Raw genomic sequence first — 27,516 nt, forward strand, 5'->3', positions numbered from 1 at the left:
CTTTAACAGAGAAGACAAGAGATTTAAGGGTATTAATTGCTCCTGTCAGAAGCCAACCACTCAGCTTTACCATATCATCACTCTGGACCAGTCAGTACCAATTTGGTCTGCCTGGCTATACTCCTTTAGCATGTGGTTTGTAAACTTCTCCATCAGCTCCACTGAAAAGATTTGATAGTTGCTTACTTTTTAGCTAGCTGTTAAAGCTGATGTTGAGGTGATAGAGCATCATCCACTGTGCTTGTAATGGATACCTCCTGTTGTTGCCTTGAGGGCTTAGGAGATCCTTATTCCTGCTACACCTCCTGCCTCTTAAAGATAAACCCTTTGGGAAAGCTGTGATATAGTTGAGGCCTAATTTTACCAATGGGGAGGGGGAAGCATAGAGGTTCATCACTTATTCAAGGTCATTTACCCTTGTGTTATGTGTAGTTACTGGTATTATGGCTTTAAATTTTGAATTATTTTAAAAATTGCTTAAACTTAGCTTAAATTTTCATTTTGTAAAAATTACCATATACTTGTAAAAATTAAAATACACTTGAGTACAAAGTGAATTTTTGGAAATCCTATCACGTGCTTGTAATTCCTGCTTTAAATTATAAAGGTAATACATGCCCCCATCCTCAGTTTTGTTAAGAAAAATTTCACACGTACAGAAAAATGCAAAGAATAATACAGTGAACAATCCCATAACTTCTTCCTAGATTAAACAGTTAACGTTTTGCCATGTTTATTTTCTCTATATTTTTATATTTTTACTGAAGTATTTGATCCCAGATGTTTCGGCATGTATCTCCTACAAGTTAAGACTTTCTGGCATAGTCATACTACATCTAAGAATATTAAATACTTAAAAAACCTTATATTAGAGTATAGTTGATTTACAATGTTGTGTTAGTTTCAGGTATACATCAAAGTGAATCAGTTATACACATACATATATCCACTTATTCCTTTCCCATATAGGCCATTACAGAATGTTGAGTAGAGTTCCCTGTGCTATACAGTAAGTCCTTATTAGTGACCTTTTTTGTATATAGTAGTGTGTATATGTCAATCCCGGTCTCCCAATTTATCCCTCCCAGAATATTAAATACTTTTATAATATCCAGTCAGTTTAAAAACTTCCCCAGATGCCTCAAGAATATCTTTTGTAGCTTTTTAAAAAAATATTTATTTATTTATTTGGCTGCGGCAGGTCTTAGTTGAGGGCACGTGGTCTCTTAGTTGCGGCATGTGGGATCTAGTTCCCTGACCAGGGATCGAACCTGGCTGGGCCCCTTGCATTGGGAGCGTGGAGTCTTAATCACTGGACCACCCTTTTATAGCTTTTTTGAATCAAGCTCAGATTACTGTTCACGTTAAACCTTTTCATTTTGGTTTTGTAATCTAGAACAGACCCCACTTTCTCCTCTCTCTTCCTGACTTTCTGGCTTGCGAGTGTAGGCCAGTGGTCTGGTAGAATAATCCAACACTTGGATTTGTCTGATTAGGTTCTCATGTATAGTTAAACTTGTTCCTTAAACCCTTTATTTCCTGTGAATTGATAGGTGTAGAGGTGTGGTTAGGTTTATGTTAGCCATCTTTGGCAAGAATACTCCAAAGTGACACTTCACATTGCAACACATCAGTAGGCACATTTGTTGGGTAGTCTCACCATTAGTAACTTGATCATTTACTTAAGGTAGTGACAGTCATATCTCTATGGTAGAGGAACATTTCTTTCCCTTTGTAATTAGTGGGTAATACTGTACAAATGTCCCACCTGAGGATTTTTAGGCATTGGTGATTCTTGCCTGAATCAGTTTTTATACTGGTCAGGAGTATTACACAATGGTAACTTTATTTTTCTTTTATACTTTCTAAGTTTGTTAGCCAGCACCTTTCTGGTGCATCTTGTCCTTCCTCTTTAAGTATAATCATGGATTTAGGGATTCTTATTCACTGTATTATAGTTGTAGTCAATTTTTTTACCCTATGATTTATTGGAAGGAACTTTTATCCATAGTGGCTTACTGAAATTTCAGATTTAGGTAACACATTTTCATTTAATCTTCTGTTTATGTCAGGATGCTTAACTGTTTGGAATTTTCTTCATCTGCACACATATGAACAACTTAGAATTCGTAGAAAGAAATTTGTGGCTGCAAAAAGTAAACTTGATCACCAGTGTGTGTGGATTCAAAAATATATATGTTTGAGATAAATTAACAATTTAGAGTATACAGATTGGCAATAGTAAAATCACCAGATTATTTCTATGTTTTGTTCCCTCAAGCATTTCTAAATGATGCTGCATTTAGGGAAGATTATAGAAACATTGCTTATAAGTTCCTTTTGGTGCTCAGATAGACCCAGAATTAGAAGAATCCTTTTAATTGGCTCATTTCTCTCTGACGAAATTTTTAAGTGTTTCCTATTTTTGTCATAGGATGAGCCAAACTCACCTTGCATCTTCCTTGTTAGTCATATCTCCAAGGAACCTTGGTTCTTTTTAGTATTTAGAAACCATGATCCAGAAGTTAGATGGGCTCATTGCTTTTGGGGTATCATTTAAGGTGTATAACACATTGATTTGATACATTTATATTGCAATATGATTGCCATTGTACTGTTAGCTAACACCTCTATCAATGTATAATTATCATCCTTTCTTCTAGTGGTGGGGACAGTTAAGATCTTAGCAGATTTAATGTTTATAATACAGTTTTGTTGTGTGTAATCACTGTACTATGTATTAGATCTCCAGGACTTATTTATCTACTAGTTGCAAGTGTGTACCTTTAAACACCCAGTCCCCCATCCCTGGTAACCACCATTCCACTTGGTTTTTTCAAGTTCAATTTTTTTTACATTTTAATTAATTAATTTTTAAATAAATTTATTTTATTTATTTATTTTTGGCTGCTCTGGGTCTTCATTGCAGCGCGCAGGCTTTTCTTTGCGTTGGCTTCTCTTGTTGTGGAGCACGGGCTCTAGGCACACAGGCTTCAGTAGTTGCGGCGCATGGGCTCAGTAGTTGTGGCTTGTAGGCTCTAGAGCACAGGCTCAGTAGTTTTGGCACGTGGGCTTAGTTGCTCCACGGCATGTGGGATCTTCCCGGACCAGGACTCGAACCCGTGTCCCCTGCATTGGCTGGCAGGTGGATTCTTAACCACTGCGCCACCAGGGAAGTCCCTTAATTTATTTTTTATTAAGATGCTCAACATACTATATTAGTTTCAGGTGTACAACATAATGATTTGAAATTTGCATATATTTCAAAATGATCACAATAAATCTAAACATGACCACACAGAGTTATGAAAAAATCTGTTTTTTCCTTTTTTCCTGACTTTCAAGATTTATTCTAAAAGTTGTACATTCTAGATGTTGTACATTACATCCCCAGGACTTATTTACTTTATAACTGGAATCTTGTACCTTTTGACCACCTTCACATAAAAATTTAATACATGCATACCTCTGGAAACCATCAATCAGTTATCACCTCTCTGTATCTATAAGTTAGGTGGGGGGGGGGGTTCTTTGTGGAATAGAAGGGAAGTCATGGTCTTTGTCTGACTCATCTCACTTAGCATAATGTCCTCAGGACCCAACCATGTTACAGCATATGGCAGGATGTTTTTTCCCCCTCATGGCTGAATAGAATTCCATTGTATACAGAGTTGACTCTTGAACAATGTGGAATTAGGGGCATCAGTTCCCACATATAACTTTACAGTTGGTGTCATTATGTGCAGTTCCGCATCTAACCACAGATTGTGTAGTGCCATAGTACATATTTACTGACAAAACCTGCGTATAGGTGGACCCACGTAGTTCAAACCCGTGTCATTCAAGGGTCCGCTGTATATCCTGCATCTTTATACGTTCATCCCTTGATGGACACTTAGGTTGTTTCCATATGTTGGCTATTGTGAATAATACTGCAATAAACATGGGAGTACAGATATCTCTTTGATAACCTATTTTCATCTTTGGATGTATATGCAGAAGTGGGATTGTTGGATTGTATGGTAGTTTTTAATTTTTTGAGGAACCTCCACATTGTTCTCCATAGTGACTGAACCAGTTTATAATCCCACCAACAGTGCATAGGGGTTCCCTTTCCTACACATCCTCGCCAACACTTAACCTCTTGTCTTCCTATTGATAGCCATTCTTACAGGTGTGAGGTGATACCGTGGTTTTGATTTGCATTTCCCTGAGGATTAGAGTTTTAATGTACCTGTTGGCTATTGTGATGTCATCTTTGTCTACTTAGTTCCTCTGCCCATTTTTAAATCACATGTCTTTTGTTTTTGTGTTATTGAGTTGAATGAGTTCTTTATGAACTTTGAATATTAACCCCTTATCTGATACATGGTTTGCAAATATTCTCTCCCTTTCTGTAGGTTCTCTTTTTTTTAATAAATAAATTTATTTATTTTTGGCCACGTTGGGTCTTCATTGCTGCGTGAGTGCTTTCTCTAATTGCACCGAGCAGGGGCTACTCTCCGTTGTGGTTTGTGTGGGCTTCTCATTGTGGCTTCTCTTGTTGCAGAGCACAGGCCCTAGGCACGTGGGCTCAGTAGTTGTGGCTTGCGGGCTCTAGAGCGCAGGCTCAGGCTCAGTAGTTGTGGCGCATGGACTTAGTTGCTCCACGGCATGTGGAATCTTCCCAGACCAGGGCTTGAACCCGTGTCCCCTGCGTTGGCAGGCAGATTCTTAACCACTGTGCCACCAGGGAAGTCCCTGGTTTTTTTCTTTTTTATGATTGCTTTGGCTATTCAGGATCTTTTGTGGTTTCATAAAAATTTTAGGATTTTTTGGGCTTCCCTGGTGGCGCAGTGGTTGCGAGTCTGCCTGCTGATGCAGGGGATACGGGTTCGTGCCCCGGTCCGGGAAGATCCCACATGCCACGGAGTGTCTAGGCCCATGAGCCATGGCCGCTGAGCGTGCTCCGCAACGGGAGAGGCCACAACAGTGAGAGGCCCGCGTACCCCAAAAAAAAAAAAAAAAAAAAAAAAAAATTAGGATTTTTTTTTTTTCCCCCCTATGGAAAATGCATTGGAATTTTGATAAGGATTGTGTTGAATCTGTAGATGGCTTTGGGTAGCCGGGACATTTTAACAATATTAACTCTTTCAATGCATGAACATGGAATGTCCTTCCATTTGTTCCTGTCTTTTTTTAAAGTTTATTTATTTATTTATTTTTGGCTGCATTGGATCTTGGTTGCTGCGCACGGGCTTTCTCTAGTTGTAGCGAGTGGGGGCTGCTCTTCGTTGTGGTGTGCAGGCTTCTCATTGCGGTGGCTTCTCCCGTTGCAGAGCACAGGCTCTAGGTGTGCGGGCTTCAGTAATTGTGGCACATGGGCTCAGTAGTTGTGGCACAAGGGCTTAGTTGCTCCACGGCATGTGGGATCTTCCTGGACCAGGGCTTGAACCCGTGGCCCCTGCACTGGCAGGCGGATTCTTAACCACTGCACCACCAGGGAATGTCCCCTGTTCCTGTCATCTTTCTATTGATTTCTTTAAACAGTTTTGTAGTTTTTATTGTACAATCTAGTATGTTTTATTAGACTCAATTAGGAAATTTTAAAAATGAGTTCCTGTTGATACTTCTATTTTGAATAAAATATTTCAGGTTTTTAAAAGTTTCATCTTTACTACATTGATCTGCACTGAATCTGGATTCCTATTAATTTATTTGCTGTATCCAGTAATATATAAAAGTAGCTTAAAATTGCAATGAAATATTATTGCTAACAGTAAGCTTATTGAGTCAAATTTCTTTGAATTTTCTCTGTCCTTAAAAATATATCCCACTGTACATCAAGGGTTGTTCAGATACTGTGTTCAGTAGTTACTTGAAATATTTGTTTTCACTGTGTTCTTTGTTATCAGCTTGATATTCCAGTTCATTCTTTGTGCTTGATATTAGTTTTTATCTTATTTAATTAAATTTCAAACGTAAATATGGTTCAAAAGTCAAAACCATATAAAAGATACAATCTGTGAATTTTTGTTCTGATTTCTATGTCATCTACCCAATTCTCACCCACTCCAGTATAGGTGACTTTTTATTAGTTTATGTCTGATCTTTCCTGTGTATTTTTTGCAAAAAAGCAACTACATATATGTATGCATATATACAAAACAAAAAGTAGCATATATATAGAAATTAAAGCTTAAATAAAGGGTAGACTACTTTGTACATAGTCCAAGATGTTTATTCACCAGTCACTAACTCACGGCCATTCCTTTGCTGTGATAAATATTGCTGCAGTGAATAACATTGTGCATATGTTACATGTATGAAGTGTATAGATTTCTTGGACTTCTGTAAAAATGGAATTTTAAGTGAAATCCTCTCTGTAATCTCTGTTAATCTAGAGCTTATTTTTTTGCACATGTTAACATGGATGTGTTTATGGGATGGGATCATGCTGTTCAGAGTACTGCAGCTTTTCAGTCAGTGTCATGGGTATTCTTTTACATAACACTTAGAGGATTAGCTATAAACCACAACTGCTTCTGTATTCCTTAGATTGGGTGTTTAGGAAACAATTTGTAATACTGTGTAGTGTTCTCCAGTTAAAATGTGAAGTAATTTTACATAAGTTGGACGTCTACATACCATTTTATAAGCTTTCTTTCATTTTCCAGTGTGTAGTGAATGTTTACAGCAAAACTGCGTTTTAAATGTCTTTCACATGTTGGGTGGGATTCCATTGCATGTAGGTAGACAATCCTTCACTGACGGATATATAGATTGTTTCTAAAATTTTAAATATTAGGAAAAATACTGAGAACACATTTAAACAGTCTTCCAGAATTGCTGTTTTACTTTTTATACAACCATATCTTTGGGAGATTTTTTGTTATCACTGTTCAGGTAACAGCTGTCTTATAGTATATTGCTGTCAAATGTCAGTGCCCTTTCATTCATAGTGTTAAATTGAGAAATGCTGGGGGGAATAACAGTAGTAGAATTACTGCTTGGAAGGATTTAGTGTTTTTGTTGCAAGATTGTTGCTATTATTGTTTCCACTGTTGAAATCCCAGCTCTGTGATAACAAGTCCTTTGGGGTTTTGGAAGACTATGCCTGTGTACATTTTTAATAATGAAGATAAGGAGGCCTATTGAAGTGGTAGCTGTTTTTGAACTGTTCTTTAAGACTTTGCCTTGATAGGAAATTAATAATTAATTAAAGTCTCTGAGTCCCTGGTGTATTATGGAGACCAATACTAGGCACTGCATATACAAATAGAATGCTCCTGGGCCACAAATTCCTTACAGTTAAGGAATATCTTGGAATCTCAAATTTAGTGATCTTGAAAGAATTTAACATCTAAACATTTTAGTGGAAAGCTGTTGAATAGTCACTTTATAGCTTTGCATTTAACATATTTCAAGAAACATGTTCTATAAAACATTGTGACTCAATTTATATATACACATTATGATGCTAAAGGTTACTTAGAAGGGTCTTAACAACTTGATAGTGTATGCTACTGAGGCAATTAAATTAAAAATCATCTGTTATTTACTCTCATGTGATTGTTATTTCCTCTCGTGTGATTGTTATTTCTGACTAGGAAAATTTCAGTGGGTTTCCATGCCTTTTGGTAGAGTCAAAATATAGGTTGCAAAATCCTAAGCTTCAGTTTACAGCTCTTCAAATATGTAGTGAGCTCCTACTATGTAGTGCTTGTAATAAGTTGGTGAACAATAGACAATTATGATCACTGCCTTCATGGAATTTACATATGAGGAGATGGGCAAATATAAATGTTACCCATGTTTGGTGATGTAATGTGGAAAAAAGGGTGGGGGTTGCAATTTTGTGGTCAGAGTGATCCTCCCTGAGAAGGTGACATTTGTGTAGACTTGAAGAAGTGAGGTAGTTAGCCATCTGGGTATCTGGAAGAAGAGGATTCCAGGCAGAGGCATCTAAGGTGAGAGTGTGCTGGAGAAGCAGCAAGGAGGCCATTGTAGCTAAAGGGGATTGAGCAAGGGGGAGTGAAGAAGAGGAAGGCCAGAAGAGTACCGGTGGCTAGATTCCATCAAGTTGCATTCGTTCATAGGCCATTATAAGGGCTCAGGCTTCCATTCTGAGTCAGTGGAGGGTTTTGAGCACAGGATGACCTATCTGAGGTTTTTTATATATATATAAATTTATTTATTTTATTTATTTATTGTTTCTGGCTGCGTTGGGTCTTCATTGCTGCGCGCGGGTTTTTCTCTGGTTGCAGCGAGCAGGGCCTACTCTTCGTTGCAGTTCGCGGGCTTCTCATTCTGGTGGCTTCTCTTGTTGCGGAGCACGGGCTCTAGGCGCTCGGGCTTCAGTAGTTGTGGCATGTGGGCTCAGTAGTTGTGGCTCGCGGGCTCTAGAGCGCAGGCTCAGTAGTTGTCGCACAGAGGCTTAGTTGCTCTGCGGCATACGGGATCTTCCCGGACCAGGGATCGAACCTGTGTCCCCTGCACTGACAGGCGGTTTCTCAACCACTTCATCACCAGGGAAGCCCTGAGTTTTTAATATTTGAAAAGTCTTTTTCTTTGGCTGTTGTGTTGAGAATAGACTTGTAGGGAGCAAGGGTGGAAGCAGGAAGACTAGTTAGGAAGTTAACATAGTAATCCAAGTGAGAAATGATGGTGCTTTGTTATCATAGCTATGGTGAGAAATGACTGGATTCTGTGTATATTTTATAGGTAGAGCCAAAAGAATTTTTTGACAGATTGATTATGGGGAGTGGGAAGTCTAAGAATTTGGCCTGAGTAACTTTAAGGACAGAGTTGGTATCAACTGAGATGGGGTAAACACATATGGGGTGGAACATTATGGGGGCACGGTGTGAAGATCAGGAGCTCTTTTTCTTTTGGGCTGTGCCACGCGGCATGTGGGATCTTGGTTCCCTGACCAGGGATCGAACCCGAGCCCCCTGCATTGGAAGTGCAGAGTCTTAACCACTGGACCACCAGGGAAGTCCCAGGAGTTCAGTTTTGAACATGTTGTACAATATTTGAGATGTCATTAGGAAATTAAATAATATATTTCTAGACATCGTGAGAAATTTGGGTTGGAGATAGAACTTATAGGAGTTATTGCTATAGGTGGTTTTGAAAGCCATAAGACTGAAGTATATCAAGAAAGTGAATATAGAGAAGTCCAAGGACTCCAATACTGCGAGGTCAAAAAAGGAAGGGCCAGTAAAGGAGACTGAGAACAAGAGACCAGTGAAATGGCATTTTAGAAACAAAGTAACAAAGGTGTATCTTGGAGGGAGGGATCAGCTTGTCTAAGGCTTCTGGATGGTTAAGGTGATCACGTGTCCTAGTTTATACCTGTTGTCTTGGTGTAAATTGTTAATGGTACCCTCTTTATTTTCAGAAGCGTCGTAGTTTGGTTAATAAATTATGTTGTCATCCTACTAATAGATCTCATAAGGTGATGGTTCAAAATTGGTCATTAGTTTAATGCATTAACTTGCTCATGTAATGACGATTGGCTTGTTGAAATTTGTGTTACACTAGTATTTTTATCCTTCGCAGTCTTTTTTGTTTGTTTGTTTGTTTGTTTTGTCCATGCCTCGAGGCTTGTGGGATCTTAGCTGCCCAACCAGGGATTGAACCCAGGTCCTGGCAGCGAAAGCGCCACGTCCTAACCACTGGACCACCAGGGAATTCCCTCCTTCACAGCCTTTAGATGTTAACATGGAGAAGTTGTAACCCTTGTCATGGGGCTCATATCAGAAGATAAAGTTGAAGTGCCAAAGTATCAGGAATTCATTTTCTTGGAAGGTCGTTCAACACTTGTTTTGCTGGATTTGTGCTGTACCATAGGTAAAAAAATAATTAAAATAGGCTATGATCACATCTATTTCATGATAAAGTGATTCTGTTGTCCCTCTGTGTCAGCATTTGTGATACAAATTCTGAGCAAGGAGAAACTTTATGTCTTGCAAACTCTTATCATCTATTGCCTTTTTGTATGTAATTGTGAATAATAATTATTAGATGTGTGTAATATAGTGTAAAGTAACTACTGTTCCTGTGAATAATATACTTCGAATAATACAGTTTTAGCTGAACGCAACTTGTAAAAATTAAAAATACTTTGAATTATATTTGGTACTAAGAATGAACATTTTATTTTATTGTTTTAGTTTTAGTTTAGTGTTTTGGCCGCACCGTGCAGCTTGCAGGATCTTTAGTTTCCTGGCCAGGGATTGAACCTGGGGCCACTCAGTGAGAATGCCAAGTCCTAACTACTGGACCACCAGGGAATTCTTATCTGTGTCCTTTTTTTTTTTTGTCTTAATGAGTATCTTTCCTGCACAGTTTTGCTTCATTCTTTTTAACAACTGCCTTGTTTGGATATACCATAATTTATTTAAGCAGTTACTTTTTGCTGCACTTTCTTTTTGCTATGATACACAGTATTTCAGTCAAAACCTCTGTTTCCTTGAGTTGTTGAGGCAATATACATGGAGGGATACAGTCTTAATTGTGGAATTTAGGTTCAGGGGTAGTGTAAGAAACTCTTTATTTACAATATTGCCACTTTGAGTTTCAGAAAAGATGGTACCAGTTAATAATGTTGTTAACAATCTGATAAGTCCTCTGTTTTATGGTGTGTTCTCAGACTTGGATTTTTGATTGTCTGATACAGAAAATATGCTGTCATCGTAATATGAAGGAACAGCTTGCTCTAAGAATTTATAGCAAGCAAGTTTAGTTACATATAATGGATAGATATAAACACAATTTATCTTTAACTTCTCATATGTTATTACTTTAGAATAAACAAAAATACCTTGCCACATTCCCAAGATTCTCTCTCTTTTTTTTTTTTAGGGAGGATGTGGAAAAGGATAGCATAGGTAGAATCTTTGCTTTGTATGAACACAACAGAACAAAAATGTAGGGACAGTGTAGTCTTTCTACATTGTTAATAAGTTATTAAAGATAAAGGCTTAAATGCCCTTACCAAGGGGCTTTTAATCTTCATGAATTTTCTTTACCTTACATAGTAAGTTCTGATGGTAATGAAAGTATGAGCAGAGTTCAGATCATGAAGCTGTGGACAAGCTTAGCTCCTTGGATTCAAAGATTTTTGTTTCAGCAGTGGTACTTGGTGAATTCTTAAAAACACTTGTGTTCTTTGTTTGTTTTTTTGTGTTGTGATACAGAATGTTCCTCTGACTCACCAGGTTGTTGGAATTAAAATGATAAGCATCCTGTCATTTTAGCTATATTGCTGCTTCGAGCTTCCCTTTCTAAATTTTCCTAGTGCAGGAAGGAATTTGGGTTCTGAGGCCCTTAACTTACTTTTAAGCTAGCCGTTCAAATACCGAAAACATATATCCTAAGATAAAACTTAAAGACCAAACTATTGTCTGATTCTGAAGCAATACATAAGTTGTAAGGTGAATAAATGGGATCTTATAAATAAGTTGTAGATAGTGTGAGAAGAGGGATTGAAAATGTCAGATGAGTGTTTCTTTCCACAGACCCTAATTTTACTTAATCAGTTTTCTGTGGCTTCTAAAGGGGATAGTATAAATTATCATTGAAATTGATAGAGTAGAAGCCTCAAATATTATAGGACGTCTTGCTAAAACGACAACTTTTTTGTGGGTGGGTGGGTGTGATTTTTCTTTTTTATACCAGCCCTACCTAATTTTTAAAACTTGGCATCTTTTATCAATAGTGGTTGAGACATCTTACTTTTTAAAAAAAAAATGCTTAGTGATATTTCAGGTATTAAGATGGAAAGATGGTTATTTAACCCTTTTTAACCCTAATAAAACATTAACTAATTAAAATATCTTTTTTTTTTTTTTAACAGGTGCCATGTTTCAGAACAGAGTAAGACCCCTGGTAAAGAACTGAAGACACTGTACAGACATCAGATATAGGCTAATTACAAAGAAAGAAAGCATTAACCTGCCTCTGAGGTGACTAAAGGGGAATAATGGTGATTTTGCGCCGGGCTCGGCCGCCTGCTTCCGCCCCAACCAGCAATGAATCTTGACTCGCTCTCGCTGGCCTTGTCTCAAATCAGCTACCTGGTGGACAATTTAACCAAGAAAAACTACCGAGCCAGCCAGCAGGAAATACAGCATGTAAGTAAACTAGTGAGAAAACAAGCACCATTAAAGGAATGAGTATGCAGTGAAAAGAAAATTGGAAATTTTTGTGGGTATGTTGCATGAAAAGTAATCTTTGCTCCTTATTTCAAGTGATTTCAGTTTAATATATAAAAGAGAGCTTTCACAAGGTTGTTCAGCTGTCACCATCTAACTCCAGAATGTTTTCATCACCCCTAAAAGAAACACCTGAATCCATTAGCAGTTGCTTTCCATTTCTTCTTCCCTCCAGCCCCTGGTAACCACTAACCTACTTTGTGCTTCCATGGATTTGCCTTTCTGGACATTTCATATAAATGGAATCATACCATATGAGGCCTTTTGTTTCTGCCTTCTTTCACTAGCATAAGTTTTCAAGGTTGATCCATGTTGGAGCATGCATTTAGATATTTAGGTTTGGTTCCACCTTTTGGCTGTTGTGAATATTGTGGCTGTCAACATTCATTTACAAGTTTTGGGTGGATGTTTATTTTAAAGTTTGAGGATATTTACCAAAAAATGGAATTGCTGGGTCACATGGTAACTCTGACTTTCTAAAGAACTGCTAGACTGTTTTCCAGAACACTGTATCACTTTTCACTTCTAGGAGCAGTGTATGAAGGCTCTAGTTTTTCTTGATCCTCACTAATACTTGTTACTGTGTGTCTTTGCTTTTAGCCATTCTAGTGGGTGTGAACTGGTATCCCATTGTAGTTTTGATTTAGAGTTAATGATGCTGAGCACCTTTTCATGTGCTTATTTGTATATCTTTGGAGAAATTTCAGTTTGTACCCCCACAGTCTTTTTTAAATTTTCTATTGTTTATTTGGCTGCGTCAGGTCTTAGTTGCGGCTCCAGAGCACATGGGCTCAGTAGTTGCGGCACTTGGGCTCTCTAGTTGTGGCACGTGGGCTTAATTGCCCCAGGGCATGTGGGATCTTAGTTCCCCGACCAGGGATTGAACCCGCATCCCCTGCATTGGAAGGTGGATTCTTACCTACTGGACCACCAGGGAAGTACCCCCCTGCCACCAGAGAAGCCCTAATTTTATTTTTAAAATAGATAATATAGTGGGACTTCCCTGACCAGTGCAGGGGACATGGGTTTGAGCCCTGGTCCAGGAAGATCCCACATGCCGCAGAACAACTAAGCCCGCGAGCCACAACTACTGAGCCCTCATGCCACAACTGCTGAAGCCTGTGAGCCTAGAGCCCGTGGTCCGCAACAGGAGAAGCCACCACAATGAGAAGCCCGCACACTACAATGAAGAGTAGCCCCCGCTCGCTGCAACTAGAGAAAGCCTGCGTGCAGCAACAAAGACCCAGCGCAGCCAAAAATAAATAAATTTAAAAAACTAGATAGTATATTAACCTGATTACTCTAGCTACCCATTTCTCCTACCCATAGGCAACTGATACTAGCTATTTCTTAACTGTACTTACAAAGATATTTGCATATGGAAAATAGGGAAATATTTCCCATCCCTTTTCATATGGTGACATACAGTATAAACTGTTCTGCATCTTGATTTATTTAATTTGTTTAGTTAACTAGTTTATCCTGGAAATGATTCCTTATCCGTACACAAAAAGCTTCATTCTTTTAAGGGTGCATAGTAAACCATGGTATGGGTGAATCATATAGAATTTACTTCACTGTTGATGCACATTTAGGTTATGTAAAATTTTTTTTTTTTTTTTGCTATTGACAGTGTTGTTACAAGGTTATTTCTTGCATGCATATATCTGTCAGTATGTTTGTAGGATAGATTCCTAGAAACTCAAGCTTGGGCAACTCTTCTCTCTAATGGAAAAGCTCAATTCTTAGAATTATATATTTCTGTTTGATTTTTTTCTTTACATGTAGCACTGTTTCTCTGGTACATTGAAAAAGCAGGTGTGTATGCTTATGGAGTTTATTACATTTGATGCTGCTTTAACAAATTATAGTGCTTAAGTTCATTGTTCTAATACCTTCAGTGGTCCTCTTACTACCGAACAAAGTCAAAGCTCCTCAGTAAAAAGTTTCAGGGCCCTACTGTAAGTCCAGTTTTAAATGCTTTTCTTGGAATTCTGTTCTTTCAAGAACCAAATCCAATACCACCTTGCCAGTGAAGACTTACCCTCCTTTTCCTTTATTTGGATTAATTCCTTAGGCTCATTCTGAAAGCTGTGTTGGTCTGAATGTGACCTAACAGTTTCATGCAGCTACTATTTAAACATCTGCTGTGTGTCACATACTCTTTTTGTGTGTGTGTGTGAGCTTTTTTTTCAAAGATTTAATAACGTATACATGGGAGAGACTGAGGAAAACTGAGTAACTCCTAATCAACTTTTTATTGAATTAAAATGTATATACCAAACAATTCATAAATCGTAAGTGTGCAGATGAATTTTCATAAAGTGAACATAGCTATTAATAACCATGCAGATTAAGAAAATTGATACTAGCATCTCAGAAGCTGTTTTAGTTGTTGAACATATCACTTATGACCCAGCAGTTCTGTTTCTCTGTGTGTAACGAACAGAAATGCATATATACATTGATCAAAAAAACATGTATTGTGATAGCCCAAAGTTGGAAACAACTGAGTGTCCATCAACAAGGTATACTAAGAAGCAGTGAGACTATTTTGTGGAACAACATGGATTGATCTTACAGTGTTGAGTGAAAAATGCTAAACATTCTGTCAGTTCAGTAATTCTGTGTACGGTCAGTTCTCTCGTCATAGCAACCATTCAAGCATTTACAGTGTTCCAGTATTGTTAATGTGATTTTATGTCAGTTCTCACATTGTTGTCGCAGTCATGCAGGATGGGTAGTGGGTAGTATTGTTCCATTTTACACTAAGGTTCAAAGACATTAAATATTTTTGACCACTGGTACTCTGCCTGAAAGTGGCAGATGTGAGATTGGAACCCACAACATTCCTATGTTGAATCTCTTTGTAATTGTTCACGGAAGACAAAGAAGTAGAAGGAAATTAGAGACTCTGGATTGGAAGGTCATCTAGTCCCAAGTTTGATGCCCTGACAGCCCCTACTCTAAAACATCTTCCACTTTTTCTCAGAGTGGCCTTTCTAAAATGTATATCTAATAGTCTCTTTGCCACTTTAAAATCTTTTGTGTGTCTCTGTCCCACTCAATTTAAAGCTCATATTCCTAAACTGGGCCTCTATTGCTGTTCTTTTGGAAGCAGATATGAAACATTTTGGAATGCAGGTTATTTATAAGGTTTCAACACCTGTAGGAGAAGGAGGACTGGTTGGAAACAGAATTGGACAGGAGGAGAACTACAGTGGAAATCTTCATCAACTCCATGGGGAATTCTGGGATGGGTATCAGAGTTGTCCCATAGGGGGCCCAAATGGCTAGGCCTTCATATCCCTGTTGTTATTGTGTGAGGGCTCCCTCAGGAGGGCTTGTTCCCTTGGGTAGTATGATTGCAGCTTAGACAGACACTGAAGGAGCTGATTGCTGGGGCACCTGCAACTTTAACTTGAAGTGGGAAATATGGTGGCACTGTCTGAATTTACCCCAGCAAGGCTCTGCGTGATCTGGTCAATTTAATACTATATTTTAATTGGTTTGATCCCAAGACTACTCCCAAGACCTCATGGTGTGGGACTATCCTTTAGTTTATGTCTCTTAAACCTAACATTTAGTAAGTGTTCAAATGCAATTGGAATGAAAGAAGGAATAAATGAGTAAGTAATTAATTTTGAAGGTAAATGTTACAATGCTGGGTTTCAGCCTATGGCTGAGGTTTTCAGTGTTACAGATATTCTTTAGACAAGTGTGTCCTCAGTGCTACCCTTGCAGATAGTCGCCTCTCTTTTACTTTTAGAATGATTAGGAATTTAGAACTGGGATGGGAGCAGGGTTCTAGTTCTTGACTCTGTCTTGATTTCCTTTGGTGATATATAAAGGCTTATTGCACTTCTTAGATGCCTGATATATTTTAGTGCCATACTTTTTGGGGCTTAGACTAATAGGTTGGCTAGGATTGTGTTCCCTTTGTTATTTCTCCTACTGACTAGTAGGAAGAAGGAATGTTTATTTATTAGATGTATGAGTTCCCTAAACATGAACAATGAGCTAGTTAATATTACCATTTTATAGGTGAAAAAACAAGTTTAAAATTTAATTTGCCCCCTCAGTCAGGATTTTATGATGTTCTTTAGAGCAGCGTCCCCAACCTTTTTAGCACCATTGATCAGTTTCCTGGAAAAAATGGGCGGGGATGTGGGAGGGAGATGGTGATGGTTCAGGCTTGTAATGCGAGCGATGGGGAGTGCAGATGAAGCTTTGCTCCTTGCCCACTGCTCACCACCGCTCACCTCCCGCTGTGCGGCTGCTTGTTTGAGGCCCAGGGCTTGGGGACCCCTGCTTTAGAGAGTAACTCCTATAGTTGTTCTTTTCTTTAAAAATATTTGTTGTCATTATTACAGAAATTATGTAAGTAAAATATAGAAAAAAATAAAATCAACTCTGGTTTTTCTACTCAGCTTTTTAACACTTCTGGGTATTTTTTTGTCTTTGCATTAAAAGTAGCTTATAGGGCTTCCCTGGTGGCGCGGTGGTTGAGAGTCCGCCTGCCGATGCAGGGGACACAGGTTCGTGCCCCGGTCTGGGAAGATCCCACATGCCGCGGAGCGGGTGGGCCCATGAGTCGTGGCCGCTGAGCCTGCGCGTCGTCCGGAGCCTGTGCTCCGCAATGGGAGAGGCCACAACAGTGAGAGGCCCGTGTACCGAAAAAAAAAAAAAAAGTAGCTTATAAAAATATTTTATACTGTTCTTTAAATGATAGTCTCTGTAAATATAATGTTAAAACATTTTATTAAAATTTCAAATTTATTTCATATGTAAAAGTTAAAAATTAAAATTTATTAAATAAGTAAAATTTATATTAAAATTAAGTAAGTAAAATTTATTTATGCTACTCACACGAGTAGTATAATATAGCCCCCATGAATCTATCATCTACCTTCATTTGAAGTCATGACCAATCTTGTTTCATCTAACCCATTGTCCTCGGTTGTTTTAAAGCAGATCCCAGTTATAATTTCATCTATTTATATAAACCTAACCTCAATACTGTTATCACATCTTTTTTTTTTAAATTTATTTATTTACTTTTGGCTGTGTTGGGTCTTCATTTCTGTGCGAGGGCTTTCCCTAGTTGTGGCAAGCGGGGGGCCACTCTTCATCGCGGTGCGCGGGCCTCTCCTGCCGCGGAGCACAGGCTCCAGACGCGCAGGCTCAGCAGTCGTGGCTCACAGGCCCAGCCGCTCCGCGGCATGTGGGATCCTCCCAGACCAGGGCTTGAACCCGTGTCCCCTGCATTAGCAGGCAGACTCTCAACCACTGCGCTGCCAGGGAAGCCCTGTCACATCTTTTTGTAAAAAAAGCACAGTAATTCTTTTAAAAAAAATTGTATTGAAGTATATTTGATTTACAATGTGTTTCTGGTGTACAGCAGAGTGATTCAGTTATACATATGTATATTTTTCATATTCTTTTCCATTATGGTTTATTACAGGACACTGAATATAGTTCCCTGTACTATATAGGAGGATGTTGCTGTTTATCCATTCTGTATAATAGTTTGCACCTGCTAATCCCAAACTCCCAATCCTCCCCCACACCCCATCCCCCAGCAAAATAATTCTTAAACATCAAATATCTAGTTAACATTCACATTTCCTCAGTTTGCTTCATAAAAAAAATTTTAAAGTTAACTTGAGTTAGAACCACCCCCCCACCCCTTTCCCCAGTCTGTTTGTTGCATTGGCCCTTACTAAATCTCTTTTAAAATCTGGGTTTTCTCTCCTTCTATTTTTCTTGCAGTTATTTTGTTAAAGAAATCAGGTTGTCCTGTAGTTACCCACAGTCTGAATATTGCTGATTACATTCCCAGCATGGTATTTTACATGTTCTTCTGACTGTTGTATTTCCTGTAAATTGGTAATTAAATTTGGGAGCTTAATCAGATTAAGGTTTTTTCTCCCTTAGGACAGTTTTACAGGTGGTGGTGTATACTTTTATTAGGAGGTTCATAATGTCTAGTCATCTCTATTTTTGTTATTTTTAGCAGGCTTTGTTCATTGCCTGGATTCATTGATTTGTTAGGGATTGGAAAGTGGTGACATTCTAGTTGTTAGACGTTTTTTATTAGTTGAAATAGTTCTGTAAAGGGAAACTTGCCCTTACCAACTGTAACTATCTGGTTGCCCGAAGTACAGTTTATATAGGAAGGGCTTGATTCTCTCTCTCTATTTGCCGGTTTTCAAAATGACTTGTTTCCTAGCATCCTCCAAATATGACCAATAAATGAGTTTTTTAATATTAGGAACTCATGTATTTTTAACATATTTGATGTGTTTGAATTCACTGAAAGTATTATTGATATTCATGCATTATCCTCTTTGGCCAGTGTAAACTTATTCATGTTGGCTTCTGAGTCCTTTTGACTGTATTCTTATTTGTTGTCTTTGTTGTGATTCCAGAAACTTGGAAACTGAAATATTCCAGACTCGTATGTTTCTTGCTTCAGACCTGGAAAATTAGCAATTTCTCTAAGAGGTCTTGGTTTTATTTTACTGGGAAACGGTATTTAGAGATTACGGACTCTTGTGTAAATAAATGATTAAGACCATTTAGGTGCTACAAACAAACTTTATTTAACATTTCATGAAATGGACAGTCTTACTTCAGAGAACTGCAAAATGGGCAGAAGACAAGAACCTTTTATAGGGTAAAGAATAAAGAACAGAGACTTTGCTGGTGGTCCAGTAGTTAAAACTCCATGCTCCCAACGCAAGGGGCACGGGTTTGAGCCCTGGTCAGGAAACTAAGATTCCACATGCTGCCTGGCACGGCCAAAAAAAAAAGAATAAAGAAAAGACAAATAGAAAATATATGATTGGCTGGGACCACATAGTCAACCTTGTTAGGGGTTAGATAGCGGTTAGAGCACCCAGAATCAGCTTGGTGTTTGGGAATTGGCTGACTGAATATACTGTGTTTCTGGTCAAGCGAAACATTTACGGGGGCTCCAGAGTTATCTAAGTTTTGGTTTGCTGATGTTACACCAAGGGCAGGAACACTCCATTTTGGGCCTAGAAAGTTATTTCAACACTTATATTGTTTACTGCTACTCAGTTGGCCATTATTAGGCCTTTCAGTGGACAAAGCTAAGGAGAAAATACACCATGATTTCATACTAATACTTCCAGTTTAATTTTAGGACCAAGGGATTTTTATTTCAATTCATTACCTAAAATCTGTCTCTCCTTACTTCCAGTGCAGAAAATTCCTGTTTTCAGTAATGAAAAGTCATTTGTTTTATTCCACACTCCACAGTCAAGAGTCTCAGATTATCTGTGACTCTACTTAACAGCACTGTGATTATGGAAAGTAGTTTACCATTTTTTGGTGGGGTTGGTGGGGGAGCTTTTAAGGTATATCTCACTAGAGATGTAAAATCAAGTTACTGTTTTAAAGTCATTTAAAATGGTTCTTCTTGGAATAGTTATGCCACACCACCAACTGGATATGGAGTTTGGGTTCATTGTTTTCATATTATTTTCAATATTTACAAAGTACTTTTAATAGTAATCTAATTTTGCTTGATACCATGTAAAACGTTTATTTCCCAAGTCAAATCTATAAAATGACTTTTATTAAAAGAGTAGTTTATGCAATGAGGTATCACCTCACACCAGTCAGAATGGCCATTATTAAAAATAAGTCTACAAATACTAAATGCTGGAGAGGGTGTGGAGAAAAAGGAACCCTCCTACACTGCTGGTGGGAATGTAAATTGGTGCAGCCACTATGGAGAACACTATGGAGGTTACTTGAAAAGCTAAAAACAGAGTTACCATATGATCCTGCAATCCCACTCCAGGGCATATATTGGCAGAAAACTCTTAATTAGAAAAGATACATGCACGCCCAGTGTTCATAGCAGCACTATTACAATACCCAAGACATGGAAGCAACCTAAATGTCCATTGAGAGATGAATGGATAAAGAAGATGTGTGTGTGTGTGTGTGTGTGTGTGTGTGTGTGTGTGTACACACACAGTGGAATATTAGCCATAAAAAAGAATGAAAGAATGAAAAAATGACATTTGCAGGAACATGGATGGACTTAGAGATATATTAATAAGAGAAAGACAAATATATGAAATCACTTATTTGTGGAATCTACAAAAATGATACAAATGAACTAATTTACGAAACAGAAAGAGACTCACAGAGATCGAAAACAAACTCACGGTTACCAAAGGGGATAGTGGAGGGAAGGGGGAGATAAATTAGGAGTTCGGGATTAATAAATACACCCTACTATTATATAAAATAGGTAAATAACAAGGACCTGTATAGCACAGGGAACTATACTCAATATCTTATAATAACCTATAATAAAAAAGAATCTGAAAAAGGTAAACATATGTAACTGAATCACTTTGCTGTACACTTGAAACTAACACAACATTGTAAATTAACTATACTTCAGTTTAAAAATAATTTTTTAAAGAATTGTTTAGTCTTGTTAAAAATGTATTATATATTGAAATGGATTGAGTACTTGCAGCCTGTTCTTTTACTGCAGTTTTTATATTCCTGAAAATATCTTTTATTTTCATACATTTTTTTTGACCATACATCATTGTCAGAAGATTTGTTTCATTTGGAACTCAGGTGCCATTACCTGAGTTCTTTCATGCTTGAGAATATCTTTCTTGTTTTTATTGGAAGTCCAGTTATCAGTAGATATATATATTCCCCCTAGTTTTGCAAATACTGTTCCCCATTATTCTTTCAACAGCATCAGTTACCAAAAGCTGCCTATCTTCCCTTGTCTCTCTCCTCCCTCATGCATTTTAGGTGACTAACTTTTCCTGCCAGCATCTATTCCTAACCTCAATATCCCTATGAATTTCCTTTTTTTAAAAAAAAATTATTTATTTGGCTGTGTTGGGTCTTTGTTGCTGCGCACGGGCTTTATCTAGTTGTGGAGAGTGGGGGCTACTCTTCATTACGGTGCACAGGCTTTTCATTGCGGTGGCTTCTCTTGTTGTGGAGCACGGGCTCTAGGCGCGCGAGCTTCAGTAGTTGTGGCGCATGGGCTTAGTTGCTCCGTGGCATGTGCGATCTTCCTGGACCAGGGCTCGAACCTGTGTCCCCTGCATTGGCAGGCGGATTCTTAACCACTGCGCCACCAGGGAAGTCCCTGAATTTCCTTTTCATTAGAGTTTATTAACTTCGAGTGTATGCTGTAGTATTAATTATTCTGCATCAGCCTTTCTTGTGCTATGGTATTCCTTTCATTCTTCCAACTCAAATGTTTATTTCAGGGATATTTTTGTTGTTTTCTTTGAATGTTTTTCTTTTCATTTCTTGTGGATTGAGATATTATATATTGATTATTAAGTTATCTTTTCTGTAAGAGTTTTGCTTTCTTAAGTGCCAAAAGTTTGCTTTCATTTCCTTCTGTTATGTTGTACTTGAACCTAATGTTTTGTTTTACCTTTTTGAGGACTTTCCTTTTAAAAAACAAAAACAGCTCCTATAATCTCTTCAAGGATATGGAATACTATTTGTCTGAACTCTTCTGTTTGTTTGTGTAAGTCTTTTGTTTCTTTTAAATTAAAAAAATTTTTTTTCTGGGTGGGGGGTAAGTCTTTTGAAAGTATGTTCTTCACCTGTCTTGTTTGTTTCTTTGCTCTGTTTTACAGTTTCTTCAAATAGGTTCCAGGCTGAGTCTTTGAATTTTTGCTTGTCTTTGAATCAACACATTATTTACTCACATATAAACCATCTTGGGGATGCTTGAGGGTGGGGAAGTGTGTTGGGGTAGTCTGCCATGTTCTGTATCCAGGTTTGGTAATGGTTACCTCTTCTTCTTTGTTATTCTGCTTCTCCAGGATTCTCCTTTAACTCGATGGTTTGCTTACAGACATTAAAAGTAGCATCTTGAGCTTGGTTCCCTCAGCTCTGTCTCCTTTGCCATTTTCTAATTTCCATATATAGATCTGGGTCTCTAAATGGACAGTCTTCTTTCATGGCTCATCTGTGCTCCAGATTCATCACTTGAACAAAGGATAACTATGTGTGTTTTGGGACATTCATCAGTCCTAAACATTTTTATTTCTGGATTTATCAGTCCCAAATAGAAAGCTGCATTTAGCCCGTCATTTGAGGTACTGAGAATAAGCTATCTGACATATCTCTCTGGACCACTTCTTATGTGAATGTTTTGTTGAAAATGGATTTTTGTTTTTTCATATGAGAGGCTAGAAGAAAAATAATATATGAGAGGCTAGAATAGGAAAAAAGGGCTCTTAGTTCCACCATCTTTTACTTAGGAGTTTGACAGTTCTGTGCCTTTTGTGTTAAAAGTAACCCTTTATGTTTACTGCAAAAAAGTTTCATGGTCTTTTCAGTATGTTAAACTGTTTTGAATAGGTACACTATTTTTTATAAAGTAACCCAAAGCATTCATACAGATAATACAGTAAAAACCTGGAATGCCTTTTTTTTTTTTTTTTTTGCTGTACGCGGGCCTCTCACTGTTGTGGCCTCTCCCGTTGCGGAGCTCCGGACGCACAGGCTCAGCAGCCATGGCTCATGGGCCCAGCCGCTCCGTGGCATGTGGGATCTTCCCGGACCAGGGCACGAACCCGTGTCCCCTGCATCGGCAGGCGGACTCTCAACCACTGCGCCAACAGGGAAGCCCTGGAATGACTATTTTTAATGGTTAGAATATGTATAACAAGTTTAAGAAATATGAAGATCCTACGTTATTTGTGTGGTGGAGTATATGTATGTTTACGTACAATCCAATTATTCCAATTCCTATAATCATTGTAATGTAGTGAGTTACTGTCTTCAATTTAAATTTTAAAAATCTGGTACTTTGTAATTATATAGAATCTTGGGCCTCTGAGGTCATCTGTTAGGCTAGATTTAGTAGTTTTCTTTATATAAATCTTGTTTTTATGTGAAAATCTCTATAGATGTGGTTTGTTTTCTCCTGTTTGTTCGGGGTTTTTTTGGCTGCACCAGGATCTTAGTTCCCCAACCAGGGATTGAACCCGTGCCGCCTGAACTGGAAGCCAAGTCTTAACTACTGCACCACCAGGGAAGTCCCAATGTGGGTTTTTTTCTAAGCTGTTTTTAGGAGCTGGGGTTGATTACAATTCCTCAGATAATTGCTGCTTTATCAGTATTCTACCCAAAGAATGACTTTTAAAGTATTAATAGAGGTAGGGATTTTTGATGTTTCTGACTGTGGAAGTTAGTTGACTACTTCATTTACTCATTACCATTTGTGGACAACCTTATTAGGAGTATCTTTATAACAAGCTAAAATAAACTGTTTGGGGCTCTTTTTGTGAGGATTTAATATTCAAGTACCCTTCACATAATTAAGTCTTTATTCTTCCCTTATGTGTGCTCTCTAGGCCAAATAGTGCCCCATTTCCCCAACCATTCTGCATGATTTTCTGAATCTCTACCATCCATCGTGGATGCACTATTTTTTAGTGTTCCTCTTAATATGTGACTCTTAGATGAGAATATGTTACTCTAGCCACAAATCAGATTTTTACAAAAGTATTGTAGAATGAATGCCTTTGATAAAGTTACTTTATTTTTAATAGCCAAAGATTTTGCTATCAAATTGTAAGGTGTAGTTAACTTCACTAAAAGGTTGTTGATTTTGCTAGTCTCCCCTGCCCAGTGGGTGTAATGGTTTGAACCTAAGGGAAAATGTGTAAGGCTTAATCTTATGGGATCAATGAAATCTTATTTCAGCATCTTTGCAACCCAAGATCATGTTTTTAAAATACCACTTTAGTTTTAAAAGAAAACAGTTGCTCCTAGAGAAGGGTAGCATGGTATCACAGGAGGAATATTTCATTCACTTAGCAGCCATAAAACACACTTTCTGATTCTACCACTTATCCAGCAAATTATATGACATTTGTCTTTAGTCTTTGCAATCTTGATTAAAAAAAGAAAACAAAACAAACCTTGTCTGTAATAACATGGTGTATTATATGTATTATATGTATATACTTCTTAGGGTTGTTGTGAAGATTGAGGTGTTGTAAAAGCAATTTTAAAATTATAAATTGTTACAGAAATAAATGCTAAGGATAAGGGATATTCATTAAATTCGGTGATCCTAATTAAAACAAAAATTTCTGGGGTTTCAGTGGCCATTGACAGTCTCTTGGAATGTCTTTCCTTTGTTTTTTGTTTTTTGTTTTTTTTTTTTGTGGTACGTGGGCCTCTCACTGCTGTGGCCTCTCCCGTTGCGGAGCGCAGTCTCAGCGGCCATGGCTCGGGCCCAGCCGCTCTGTGGCATGTGGGATCTTCCCGGACCGGGGCACGAACTCGTGTCCCCTGCATTGGCAGGCGGACTCTCAAACACTGCGCCACCAGGAAAGCCCTGTCTTTCCATCTTTCAGGTTGGTGTAAGAGTACCAGTTAAGGGCTTCCCTGGTGGCGCAGTGGTTGAGAATCTGCCTGCTAATGCAGGGGACACGGGTTCGAGCCCTGGTCTGGGAGGATCCCACATGCTGCAGAGCAACTAGGCCCGTGAGCCACAACTACTGAGCTTGCACGTCTGGAGCCTGTGCTCCGCAGAAAGAGAGGCTGCGATAGTGAGAGGCCCGTGCACCGTGATGACGAGTGGCCCCCGCTTGCCACAACTAGAGAAAGCCCTCGCACAGAAACGAAGACCCAACACAGCAAAAATAAATTAATTAATTAATAAACTCCTACGCCCAACATTTTCTTTAAAAAAAAAAAGTACCAATTAAGTCAGTATGCTGATTAACCATGATCTGGTTCCCTGACTCCTGCTGGCCTTTTTTCTGTTACTAAAATCCTTTATGTATTGTTTACCTTCTGTCTCAAATGCTCTTCCTTCATTGTATCTTTGGTTGTCGCCTAAATATTTTAAGTCTCAGTTTACATGTTACATCTTTAGGGATGGCCTCTCTGAGGTATACCCCCCCCCCACCATCCTGTCAATATCATATAACCCTGTTTTCTTCATGAGTTAATATTATCAGAAATTGTTTGCCTGTACTTTTCTACTTCATGAGAGCTGTGGAACACATTGGTCTCCTCTGCTGTTATATTTGCTATACTTTGAATGGTATCTAGCATGTACTCAACAAATGTTTGTTAAGCCAGTTATTCTTGTTCTTTCAAGGGAGAGGTCTGGTTGGTTGGAGCATAGGTAATTCTTCTTAATTAATTTGAATTGGCTCTTTAAGATAATGTCTTCAGGGTTCCAGGGGATAGGAAAAAATAACCTATGATTATATAGATTTTAACTTTAAGATGTCTGAGGCAGTGTAAAGCTTGGTCTTACTTAACTCTCACATGTTCTGGATGGGGAAAACTGAAACTGAAATAAGTTAACTTAGCTGGCTGTGACATAATTATGATACAGTAGAAAGAGTATAGACTTTGGAGTTGGACTATGAATACCAGACTCCTAACTCATAGACTATTGGATTTTAGGCTCATGGAGTTTGTTTGAAGTGTCCACTTTCTCATCTATAAAATGGGAGTAATTTTTGGCAGAGTTGTTAAAGATTAAACCAAGGAAGCCCAGTCACATTTTTAGGCCAAAGTAGGTAGTTAAATATTTACTATTATAAAATTTTAATGTGGCATTTAATAAGCAAATGATTACTCTGCACATACATTGTGCTAAATAAGCTCTTTTCCTGACCTAAATGTGAAGTGAACACAACTACATAAATTCCCTTTTCTCATGCAACTTACAGTCGAGTGAGACATAGACAATAAACAGAAATTATCGGGTGGTGCTAAGTACTGTGGAGAAAAGTAAAGCAGGATGAGCGGTGATGGCGGGGCAGTTCATGTTGCTATTTTAGGGATGGTAGTTAGGAAACCTCTGACTGATGAGGTGGCTTTAGAGCAGAAACCTAAAGGAAGTGAGAGAACAAACCGCATGTAGATATCTAGAGTTTTCTAGTTAGAGGGAATAGCAAGTACAAACATTGGTAAATTTGAGGAACAGCAAGAAGCTCAGGGCCAGTACTGATATCAGACCAGTTCCTTTAGGGCCTTGCCCTATAGGCTATTACAGAGAGTCACAGTTATGTTAGATTTCAGGTTATACTTTTTAGGGGTTAAAAACAACAATGGATAGAAAAGTGATGCTCTCATGAGTCCAGTTATAAAATTGTCGCCTTACAACTTAAACATGTCATTTGTGCTGTTGTTTGGTGTTCTTGGTGTAGAGGTTGGTCAGAGCACACTGTTACATGGGGCTAATTACTGGTAGTTTTTCTTCTTCTCTCTTTCCTGCTAGTGCCTGTAGGAAACACTTAAAAAATATTTAATTATAAAATGTTGGCACCTCCATCTCAATAATTCCTAGAACTCTTGTTCCAAAATGAACAATTAATGTAATTTGGGATGTTGTCCTAGAGATGAATTTTTTTTAAAAAAGAAAAGTCACTCTTAGCAAACTCATATTTTTGGTCTTTTTAGATTGTGAATCGGCACGGTCCTGAGGCAGACAGGCATTTATTACGCTGCCTATTTTCGCATGTGGATTTCAGTGGCGATGGTAAAAGCAGTGGCAAAGATTTTCATCAGGTATTTGGGGCTTACATAGTATATATATTCACTTAGATCTAATTGTTCCATGAATTGCATTTTGGGCATAGCTGTGTAGCAAACACATAAAGGATCCAAAAATAATCTTAGCTGAATGGCTAAAAGGCAGTGGGACTTTTCCTTTTCTTGTCCTTCTCTTCTCCTGCCTGACTGCAGACCATTACAGCTACTTAGTTCAGGTTTAGAGAGCTGGGAATCAGACCTGCCTGAAGGAAGCAGGACTGTGGGGAAGTCCAGCTTGACAAGTAAGTAAGGCAGAGAGAGGATCTCTTCACCTAGTTTGAGTTTCTATGGTTTGATTCTCATTCTGGGAACAGTTTGTCATGATATTACTCCTTATAGTTATCTTGTCAGTGGACTTTCTTCTGTAGAGGTTTTGGTTTAACACCTGTTGCTAATAGACTTTGGTAGTTTCAATAGGATTTTTAAAGAGCTGATGTAGAAACAGTGTACAGTATCAGATTACCCTTTAATGTTCTGAGCAATGCTGCTTCTATTTGTGCAAGAAGATGACTGTTAGTGCTAATGAAAATTCATTTGTTATTTTTAAAGACTCAGTTTCTGATTCAGGAGTGTGCGTCACTGATTACGAAGCCAAATTTTATCTCCACGCTGTCCTATGCCATTGATAATCCATTGCACTATCAGAAGGTTGGTATTCCTTTTATCTTTAGTGGTCCTAAGAATGTGATCTTTTATTAGGTTTTCT

The 27,516-nt window shown here is 38.2% G+C and overlaps 1 protein-coding gene and 1 non-coding gene across 9 annotated transcripts in view; one reads left to right on the top strand and one right to left on the bottom strand.

Moving 5' to 3' along the window:
* The window catches only part of CNOT1 (CCR4-NOT transcription complex subunit 1), a 101,184-nt gene that overhangs the window by 15,181 nt on the left and 58,487 nt on the right, over window positions 1-27,516 (top strand). For all 8 annotated transcript variants that reach the window (XM_019935725.3, XM_019935728.3, XM_019935727.3 and 5 more), the window contains exons 2-4: window positions 11,843-12,119; window positions 26,679-26,786; window positions 27,360-27,458. In XM_019935725.3, coding sequence (XP_019791284.1) covers window positions 12,018-12,119; window positions 26,679-26,786; window positions 27,360-27,458 — 309 coding nt within the window. In that variant the 5' untranslated portion in view covers window positions 11,843-12,017. The remainder of the gene's footprint in view (window positions 1-11,842; window positions 12,120-26,678; window positions 26,787-27,359; window positions 27,459-27,516) is intronic.
* On the bottom strand, window positions 8,904-8,976 carry TRNAG-UCC (transfer RNA glycine (anticodon UCC)). Its single transcript has one exon. It is a non-coding gene; the product is annotated as a tRNA-Gly (tRNA).

This window comes from Tursiops truncatus, chromosome 19, assembly GCF_011762595.2.
Source record: "Tursiops truncatus isolate mTurTru1 chromosome 19, mTurTru1.mat.Y, whole genome shotgun sequence".
Taxonomy (NCBI): Eukaryota; Metazoa; Chordata; class Mammalia; order Artiodactyla; family Delphinidae; genus Tursiops; species Tursiops truncatus.